At 42.0% G+C, this 10,581-nt stretch overlaps 1 protein-coding gene across 3 annotated transcripts in view; it reads right to left on the bottom strand.

Annotated features, from left to right (window-relative positions):
- Positions 1 to 359: 359 nt before the first annotated feature.
- The window catches only part of ccdc102a (coiled-coil domain containing 102A), a 102,868-nt gene continuing 92,646 nt past the window's right edge, over positions 360 to 10,581 (bottom strand). For 2 of the 3 annotated variants that reach the window (XM_021312341.2, XM_021312343.2), the window contains exon 11: positions 571 to 667. Coding sequence is in view for 1 of the 3 variants with exons in the window: in XM_012855610.3 (XP_012711064.2) it covers positions 535 to 667 (133 nt within the window). In the remaining 2 variants the exon portion in view is untranslated. Of the gene's footprint in view, positions 668 to 10,581 lie in introns of all 3 variants that reach the window. The other variant, XM_012855610.3, reaches the window with a different exon arrangement.

Raw genomic sequence — 10,581 nt, 5'->3', positions numbered from 1 at the left:
TGCAGAAAGTAATTATCACTCAAATGATAGCAAAGGGGGATATATTAATGTTATTCATGTAAATGAAGGCTTAAGTGTTGTTGTTTTTTTACAGTAGTATTGTTCAAATTAGGATGCTGAAGTATTTGTGCATTTGAGGTAAAATTAACTGACACACAGACTGGCTTATGATCATGTAGCTTTGTAGATGTTTTTAACAAACAACTGGAGCAGCTGCTGGGTTTCGTGCTTGTGTGTCTTTGTAAACATATCCGATCATAAATTAACTTTATCGAGTGCAGTCTTTTGATTTGATAATGACTATTGCTCTCTTTTCTGTTGATTAATTTATGGTCAGCAATTAGTTGGGATTCTGAAAAGATTGAATTAATTTATAAATTGGATAAGAAACTCAGTGACTGCTAGATTTTAATTTAGAGCATTATTTTCTTGGAATATTGTTACTTTCATCATTTTACCATTCCTGCAAAACATTTCTTAGAGTTCACATTCTTCATTTGGCTCCTGTTTTTCTGACATGGATGGGCACATTTGTCATGGAATCTGGAGTTGCAGGTCCTCCTCTTCCTCATCACCTTCACTTCTGGGACCATCCGGGTTTTCAGGGCCAAAGCGAGCGGATCGCATCTTTCCAAACAGACCTGGACTCTGCTGCTGCCGCCTCAGCCTGGTGAAGGAGGAGAATTAGATGTTTACCTGTCATATTTCAGTCACTATCAAGACACTGTCTGAGTGTGTCTGCGAGTGAGTCTTTTGATGTGTTAATCAGTCACGTAGGCCGGTAGCTGTCATCTATAGGGTTGCTCTAAATTGAGTTTCGTTCCTGTGACTCTGGAACTAAACAATTTCTGCACTTTTTCAATCATTACTAGGGACTAAACTCATAACTAAAAGTTACAAGGTGTTGAAAGAGCCAACTTTTAGAAAAACGTAACAAATCAGGGTTTTCCCTTAATTTTAAGTGCTTCCCATTTTTTTTAAGAAGAGGAGAATGAAAACCAAGTTTCATTTCTCTGGTGTATCTAAGTACTTTCTGCAAATATTACAGGCTTTAAATAGCTCACTCAAATGACTTATGAGTTAAACTGATATGAAAACTGCATGTTTTCAGGAAATTAAGGCCCTAGGCTGAGCTGCACCCATGGCTTTCCATTTCACATTTAAAAGTAGGCCGCAGTAATGGCGGTTGAAATGGCAGAGATCATAAAGGAAGAGATTGATCATCCCATTGACAAAACTAGTTTCTACACAGACAGCAAAGTGGTCCTAGGTTATATTCACAACCAGTCCAGGCGCTTTTATGTGTATGTGAACAACCCTGTGTGCCGCATCAGAGAGTCAACTACTCCAGAGCAATGGCATTTCGTTACCACAGACCAGAACCCTGCTGACCACGGTTCGCGATCTGTCCCTGCTGCAGAGTTGCTGAACACATCGTGGTTCAGAGGTCCAACCTTCCTTCAGCATTCGGATAACCAGCCAGAGCAACATGGATTTGAACTTCTCGATCCAGAAAATGATGTAGAGGTATGCCCAGAAGTAAAGACACTTTGCACTAAGGTTTCTAAGGGCACCCTTGGCACAATGCGTTGGAAGCACTTTTCCACTTGGCCCTCGTTAAATAAAACCATGCCACGCCTCATCCATGTTGCACAATGCTACTCTCAGTCAAAAACGAACCCAAACTGCACGGGGTGGAACATCTGTAGAACAGCCATCACCCCCAAACTGTTAGAACAAGCTGAGACATTAATCATCAGAAATGTGCAGTCTGAAGCATAGGCAGAGGAAATGCAATCCATCAATACAAAGCAGAACCTTCATACAAACAGCCCACTCACAAAGCCTAACCCCTTCATTGGAGAAAACAAGTTGTAGAGAGTTGGTGGTTGCATTAGTCGTTCAGGGCTGGGAGTAAAAGAAACAAACCCTATAATCCTACCAGGAAGTAATCACATCACAACCCTGATTGTGCGATACTACCATGAAAAGGTAAACCATCAGGGAAGGCATTTTACAGAGGGTGCTGTCAGAGAAAACGGCTTGTGGATAGTAGGAGCAAAGGGATGCATTGGAAATGCTATAAGCAAATGTGTGACATGTAAAAAACTAAGAGGGAAGTTAGAAGAGCAGCTTATGAGTGATTTGCCTCTGGACAGACTCCAAGTGGCTCCTCCATTTTCGTACGTGGGTATGGACATGTTTGGCCCATGGGAGGTCACTTCAAGACGTACGAGAGGGGGGAAGGCAAACAGTGGGCAATACTATTCACATGTTTATGCACAAGGGGTGGCCACATTGAAGTAGTAGAGGAGATGAGCTCATCAAGTTTCATCAACGCATTGAGGCGTTTCTTTGCTCTGTGTGGTCCTGCAAAACAGCTGCGCTCAGATTGTGCCACAAACTTCGTCAGAGCCTACAAGGAGATGTCCACAAAAACACAAGAAAGGGACAAAGTACAAAGGTTTCTACAGGATCAGAAGTGTACCTGGATCTTCAACCCTCCTCATTCTTCCCACATGGGGGGAGTATGGGAAAGGATGATTGGGTTGGCGCGGCATATATTGGATAACAGGCTGCTGCAAGCTGGTCTTGTTCGACTCACCCACGAAATCCTAACCACTTTCCTTGCAGAAGTCACAGCCATAAATGCACGTCCTTTGGTCCCAATCTCATCAGACCCAGAGCATCCCCACATTCTCTCACCTGCAATGCTGCTGACTCAAAAAACACAAGTTGTACCCCCCATCTGTGACAACGTGGACCCCAAAGAAATGCTCAAAAGCCATTGGAAGCGTGTTCAGTTTCTTGCGGACACCTTCTGGAGCAGGTGGCTCAAAGAGTATCTCAGCACACTGCAAACTCGTCAAAAGGGGCACTGCAAGAAGATGGATATCAAACAAGGGGGTATCGTTCTCCTCAAGGACAGGCAGACAAGAAGAAATGAGTGGCCAATGGGTGTCATTGTTAAAACTTTCCCTAGTGAGGATGGGATCATAAGGAAGGCAGAGGTTAAAGTTGCCTCACAAGGGACTGTTAAGTGTTATTTTAGGCCAATTTCAGAGATGGTTCTCTTGTTATCTAATGAGGTTCAAGTTTAAGTTGGTGCTATCCCTGGGATTCCAGGCGGGGAGTGTTCTGACGTGTGTCATGCACTTTTATTTTGAAGGCTTGCTTCGCGGGTTTGAACAGGATATGACATCACTCCTATCGGTCATTTGTAGTAGGGAGCAGAAAAGTTGAGAACTCTCTGATAGCTGACATGTGTTCTAGGGATGCTTGAGTTCATGAAAGGCATTCCCTGTGAGTATGCAATACATTTGTGATAACAGTTAATGATTGAGATTAATAAGATTTGTTTAAAAACGATTTGTGAGGATAAAGGGGAGCCATTTCTAAGCTAGCTTCTGTGATTCATTTTAATACATATGGTTAGCGCTAGCATGAAAAACGTGGTTACTGTATTTCTGTGTATTTCCACTCATGTATACTGTATTGTTCTAATACAGTTTCACACCTGCCATATAGCAAACAGTCTAAACCCATCCTGGTGTCGATTACTTATTTTGTAGAGGTGTTTAACTCCTGGATAGTAGAGCTGGGTTCTACAAGGCCAGTACAGTGACGAAGCACTACATTAGCACATTAGAAACTTTTACACTCAGGGGTTAAAGTAAGCAGGTACGGACTGTTATTGCATACCACTAGAACAGACATGGGCAAACTACGGCCTGCGGAACTTGTCCAAATTTTTTAAATTAATATTTTATTTTATTTTTTTTACAAAAAACTCTTATCAATGTTAAGGCTTCTGTCTCCCATATGCGTTTTCAGCGCTTGACTATCATTAAGGAGGAGCCACCCATTAACTTCTATTATTAAATTACATTTCATATTATTATCGTCGGTAAACCTTGTTCGTTTCACCATATCCCTGTAATACCGCGTTTCCCCACTACATGGCGCTCATTGACCTTTTTGGCCTGTGGTATATAGACCAGTTCACGCGTGACGTCAGCACTACATCCGGGTCACTGGTAGGCAAAAACAGTACAGTTCTCGTCTACTACATGACAAAACGGGTGATTTAGAGCGTACTTTTAGTTAGTTTATTTTTGGAATCTAAACAATGCCTACGACTTTTTGTGCTCCCGGTTGCACACAGAGGCATTCCAAATCGTTGGATGTACGTTTCTGTCGTTTACCGAAGGACAAAGAAAGAAGAAAGAAATGGATAATTTCAATGAAAAGGATGCAGGCAGACAATCCCAATCGACTGTGGGAGCCATCATACCACGACAGAATTTGCAGTCTACAATTCATCTCCGGTAAATACAACTTAATTCTGCACTAGTCATTGTTCTAATAGCGGCGGAGGGGAGGTGGCGATCGCTAGACGGGGCCGGGAGAAGCGGAGTCGATGCGCTGCAGCAGCAGCACGCCGCATCATTTTAGTTTTCTTCATGCAAACAGTGTGCAATAATGTTCACCAGACAGCGGCTGCATTACGCCCCCGTTCACGCGCGCTAGTACATCTGTGTTTACGCTGCAACGTCGCCGACACCCCCAACCATTTTAACAAGACAATAACACCAAAATAATCCGTAGTGAACAATGTTTTTTTTTAACCTACCGGGCGGGTCTTCCTCTCTGCTGAGACGCGGTCTGTGTCCGACGCCGATTTCTGCTGTTTCAAACATGTCTGAACATCCATCCATCCATTTTCTGACCCTCTTAATCCCTCATGGCGTCGCGGGAGTTGCTGGTGTCTATGTCCCGATATAAAATAATTGTAGCCGTCCAGTGGTTTCATGCTTCCATGCTCTCTCGTGTGTACTGGCCTGCGTGTTTATAAGGCAGCTGTATATGTCGCGGTACGGGACACTTGGCCAGCATTTCACAGACTCGCTCCGTCCCTTCAGGCTTTTCCTGTGTGGATCTGGCAATCTGATACCATCAACCATCAACTTACTCTTAAAACGATCTTGTGATACGTTATCTAAAGAAGAAAAATACGTGGAGAACTCGTCAGTTTCTGTGTTTGCGTCCGCCATTGTGTTCACCTTTTGCCAACCAGTCCGACGCGCATGCGCGAAAAACCCGGATGAAAACAATAGCAGTGAACTACCCTATTACTCCCTTCTTCTCTTTAGCTTTGTGCTGTGAGCCCCTCTGTAAAAATGAGCTTATGAAAGCAAAGAAAAGTGGACAGTGAGTGCCGAGTGTTTAATGCAGAGTGGACAACAAAATATTTTTTTACCGAAGTCCGATCACTGTGTGTCTGATATGCCAAGAAACTGTCGCGGTTTACAAAGAGTACAATATCAGCCGCCACTTTGCTACAAAGCATGCTAACTACGCCAGCAAACAGTCAACACAAACAGCCACGGCCCAGAGGTTGGCGGCTAATTTACAGGCTCAGCAACATCTTGTTTGCCGACAAACTGCGATTCAAGAGTCATCCACCAAAGCAAGCTTTTTGCTGTCATTCAAAGTAGCCAAAGCTAGCAAGCCTTTCTCCAAAGGCGAGTTTTTAAAAGAATGCATGGTAGAGGCGGCAGGTATTTTGTAACCTGAGAGCCAAGGCAAGTTTGAAAAGATCGGTTTATCACGCAGGACTGTGACTCACCGTGTGGAACTGATTGAGGAAGATATAGCCAGCCAAATAAACAAAAAGGCTGAGTCCTTTAAGCTATATTCATTAGCACTGGATGAAAGCAATGATGTGAAAGACACTGCTCAACTCTTAATTTTTATCCGTGGGATTAATGACAATTTTGAAATAACGGAAGAGTTTTTGGCCATGGAGTCTCTGAAGGGAACAACGCGTGGAGAGGATCTGTACAACCATGTGTCTGCTGCCATTGAAAGACGTAAGCTACCTTGGAGTAAACTGGCCAATGTCAGAACGGATGGATTACCAAATTTGACTGGAAGACATGTTGGGCTGCTGAAAAGAATCCAAGATAAAGTGAAAGAGGAAAACCCTGACCAGGATGTTATCTTCCTACATTGCATCATCCATCAGGAATCACTGTGTAAGTCTATATTGCAGCTTGATCACGTCATGAAACCAGTGGTAAAACTAGTCAACTTTATACGCGCAAAGGGACTTCACCATCGTCAGTTCATTGCGTTCCTGGAAAAAACTAATGCGGATCATCATGACTTGCTGTACCACTCTCGTGTCCGCTGGTTAAGTTTTTCAACGAGTGTGGGACCTGCAAGATGAGATCAGCGAGTTTTTGGAGTTAGTGGGGAAATCCACTGAATTTCCTGAGCTAAGCGACAAGAACTGGCTTTGTGATTTTGCGTTTGCTGTGGACATATTTTCGTATTTGAATGAGCTGAATGTTAAACTACAGGGGAAAGATCAGTTTGTGCACGACATGTACAAACATGTACAAACCTTCAAATCTAAGCTAACTTTGTTCTCCAGACAAATTGCAAACAATTCTTTTGTTCATTTCTCCACACTTGCCACACAGAAAGACACGACGCGAAACGCAAAGAAATACAGCCAATCAATTGACGACCTGCACAGAGAATTTAGCCGTCAGTTCTCTGATTTTGACAACATTGAAACGTCACTTCAGCTGGTGTCCTGTCCCCTGTCATAAGACCCTGAAAAGGCACCACAAGAGGTGCAATTAGAACTGATCGATCTTCAGTCAGACTCCCTCTTAAAAGAGAAGTTCAACTCTCTAAAACTGAATGACTTCTGCTGCACTCAACGAAGCCATGTTCCCAAAACTCCGGAAGACGGCACAGAAGATGCTAACTTTGTTTGACTCGACCTACGTCTGTGAGCAGACATTCAGCGTCATGAACATCAACAAATCCAGTCACCGATCCAGGTTAACTGACCAGCATCTCAGAGCTATCCTGAGAATTGCCACAACCAAACTCACTCCAGACTTTGATGCATTGGCCAAAAAGGGAGATCAACAACACTGTTCCCACTGAAACTGTGAGTTTCTCTGCTGTTATTCTGTGATAATCAAATGTAAATAATTCAAGTAAATCAAATGTATACTGTGAATTTCTCTACTGTGTTTATTCTTAATTAAATGAAATTAATGCATTTGAAAAAAAAAACTGTACAATGAGCCTTGCTTGTAGGCCAAATCCTCTCACGTAATGGCTTTTACATGTAATTTATATTATTTCACACAAACACTCCATCCATCTGTTCCCGGTCCGGCCCCCCTGTCAAATCTTAGAACCCAATGTGGCCCTCCTGGCAAAAAGTTTGCCCACCCCTGCACTAGAAGAATCAGAGGCGGTACGCAGTACCGGAAAGAGGAGAGAGAGTGGCTGCCAGCTATAAAGTCCTCTTTCTTGATCTGTTTATAAGGGGCATTTGTAGGATCTTGTAACATTGGAGGCTTCAGCTCAGACCCCTCATTCTTTCTCTTCCCTTTATATTTTTCCTCTTTATTTTTTATTTTAGATTTTTTTTACATGTCCTGTCTGGCAGTGTAGCATGAAGAATTGTTGTCTTAATACCAAAAAGAGCCCAACAGATTTTACTTTCACAAGTGGAGCATTCTTGCTTTTGCCATAGCCAAAGACCTGCCCCACACAGTGCCAAGACAGACATCGGGGAAACCAGAAACCCAGACGCCCGAAAAGACCCCCAGAGCAAAGGGAACCAAGAGGGACCAACACAAGGATAGCTACCTCCCCCATCCCAGGGGAGAGCACAGAGGAGCCCCAGTACACACCCAAACAGCCACAACGCCGAAGCCCCTGGGAGCTGTGGTGACAAGCCTGTGGGCTCCACCTGCAGCCAGCGACTCCGGAGCGGATCCAGAGTCCTTTACAGTCTGTATTTATCCCCCCCCCCCACTAAGTTTATCCCTCGCGTGCAGACCAATTAAATAAAATGTTTCCGCCCACCTCAACGCCTTAATTCAGAAACCAGCAAGGTCCAGTATGAGGTGTCGTTTGTAAAGTTAGACAGTCAAAAAATGTACAGCAATATTTTGGGTTATTTAGCATGTCGTAAGAGGGAAAAAAATTGGCAAATTAAATATTTAACTCCAAATTAAATATTTGGTTAGCTCCAAATTTAATATTCATTTTTGAACTTATTAATATTTAGCTAGCTTGCTGTTAACTAAATATTTAACTCTGTTTTAAATGTTTAGCTAGTATGCAAATTCACTTGCCGATAAGTGGAAGTGGACTACTAAAATAAAAGCTGGGTCTTGCAGTCTATATAAACTCCTGCTGCAGGCGAGGCTAAATTAATTCAGTCATGATTGCTCATGAAACCTCTTTTATCCCAGCCAGGTCACAAACCCTTTGCTGGTTGAATGGCTCTGTGGGTGACTGTGGCTTGATGGGTTGAGTAGTCGGCTTGCAATTGGAAGCAATGTGTTAGATTCCAGCTTCCCGTTGTCACATCTTGATGTGCAAGGCACTTAACCCCAAGTTGCCTACCGAGCTGCGTGTCGGTGTATAAATGTGTGCGTTAGTGAGTGCGATTGGGTGAATGTGGCTCTAGTGTACAGCACTTTGAGTGGTCAGTACGACTGGAAAAGTGCAATATAAGCTCTGTCCATTTACCATTTACTCTGTGGCAGCTGTTGATGCAGATTAAGGTGAACATCCAAAAAAACATGTTGAGATTTTTTTTCACGGCTCTAGTGGCTCGCTTTTTTAACACAGTAGGCTGACAGGAAGGGGGTGGAAGAGGGGGAGAGACATGTGGCAAAGGACCACAGATCAGAGTCGAACCCCGGTCGACCGCGTGGAGGATTAAGGCCTCCATACATGGGTCGCGCTACCTTCTGCGCCACAAGCCTGAAAATATTCTTTTGAGCCAGCCGATATTAGAGCGCCCTTAAAAAGTAGCTTTGCACATACATAGTGCATCACAGTAACAGACCAGTAGGGATGGATTTGCAGGTGACAAGCGGACCCTCCAAAAATGTATATTTATGACAAAGTTATTACTTTAATGCAAACATGCTATAACCAAAATAATAATTTCCTAATTTTACTCTAGATAAAAGTCAAAGTTCTTTATAATGCTTATCTAGGAAATGCTTTTTACTCATTTTGAGGAATTTATTTCTCCAAAATCCCAAGACATGATATCAAACCCTCTTCATATGATCTTAAAGGGTCACTTATGCTATAACCGGAATAAATATTTCAGAATTTTACTGGAGATTTTTGAAAAAAAAAATATTAATAATACGAGAATTCTTGCTATTGTTTTTTTATTCACCAAAATTTTGTATTTTTTTCAAGACAGCATAAACAAAAATGTATATCATATAAAACAGATTAACAGCCATAAAACAAATATTAACTTTCTCTCTTATAAAATTGCAAACATTTCTCTAACAGAAATCAGTAATTAAATCTAAAAGTGACCCAGCTTATCTCGTCAGATCTGGGATTTCAGCTAGATCCATTAGCAGGGACTGTAAATGGTACCAGTGATTGCAGGAGTCACATTGAATCTAGAAATATTCCTCACAAATGTAAATGTCAATTAAAACCATTAATAAAATAGCTTTTTTTATCAAGAGTCAAGAGTCTTTTATTGTTACCGTGTGTTACCATGACAAATTTTCTCTTTGGCCACTCCAGTTCTCATTACACATAATGAAGGGAAACTGACAAACAAACAGGCTATGAACAAGGGTTACAATGATCCTTTTTTTGGTAGCGTTCAGGAGAGTCACTGATGGCAGTTAATGAGGTAGTAAGGTGCTTATTGTACAATGATGATTTAAGGCTTCATTTACAGCAATGAGCATTTAGATATTCTGAGATGATAGTGTGCAAGTAGGCAGTAACTTTAAGGTGATTGTAACGTATGATGGGTTAGTTACAGTGTGGTGATTTTTAAAGCGTTGGACTGCAGTCTCCCATCAGGGGGCGATTGCCCTCACATTTCCAGTTGGACTCATTCTGCATAAATTGAGTCTAGATCCTGCAGACGGCATCTCACAAGCCCCTGCACAGTTCTCACTACCTGTGCTAAGTCCTACCTCTCCTGAACTGCATAGATCCCATGCCATACAGTTGAGATGAGACATAAAACACTCTCTATGGTTATGTTTTGTTTGTGATTACTTAAGGTGTACAGTCTCAAGCACGAAAAGCACAAACCTTTACAGGGAATAGACAGCCACGTGCCAGCAGCCCTGCACAGATTAATATGTAGTATAAAATGTGTCTGGGTGTCTGCGTGAGATACATTATCAATCATCTATTTGTTATGTTCAGCAGTTAATGTTCACATTTGAATAGTTCATAATATTTTTGGCTGTTTATGGGTACAGTGTAATTTGATTAATACTAAGGAAATTAATCCAGTTTACCTACATACTGAAGATAATGAAACCTTTTATTTCCTATAATGTTTTATTAATATTTTTTTTAAATGGTTTCACCTTCAACTTTCTTAAATTAAATAATGACAAGACAGAAATCCTCTTAGTGGGAAAAAAATCTACTTTAGCCAAAGCTGACAGTTTCTCCCTTTCATTTGACAACTCCATATTCTCCCCCTCACCTCAAGTCAGGAGCCTGGGTGTCATCCTTGATAGCACCTTG

This window comes from Fundulus heteroclitus, unplaced genomic scaffold (assembly GCF_011125445.2).
Source record: "Fundulus heteroclitus isolate FHET01 unplaced genomic scaffold, MU-UCD_Fhet_4.1 scaffold_57, whole genome shotgun sequence".
Classification (NCBI taxonomy): Eukaryota; Metazoa; Chordata; class Actinopteri; order Cyprinodontiformes; family Fundulidae; genus Fundulus; species Fundulus heteroclitus.
The sequence above is the reverse complement of the archived record's forward strand: the minus strand, read 5'-3'. Positions and strand labels throughout refer to the sequence as shown.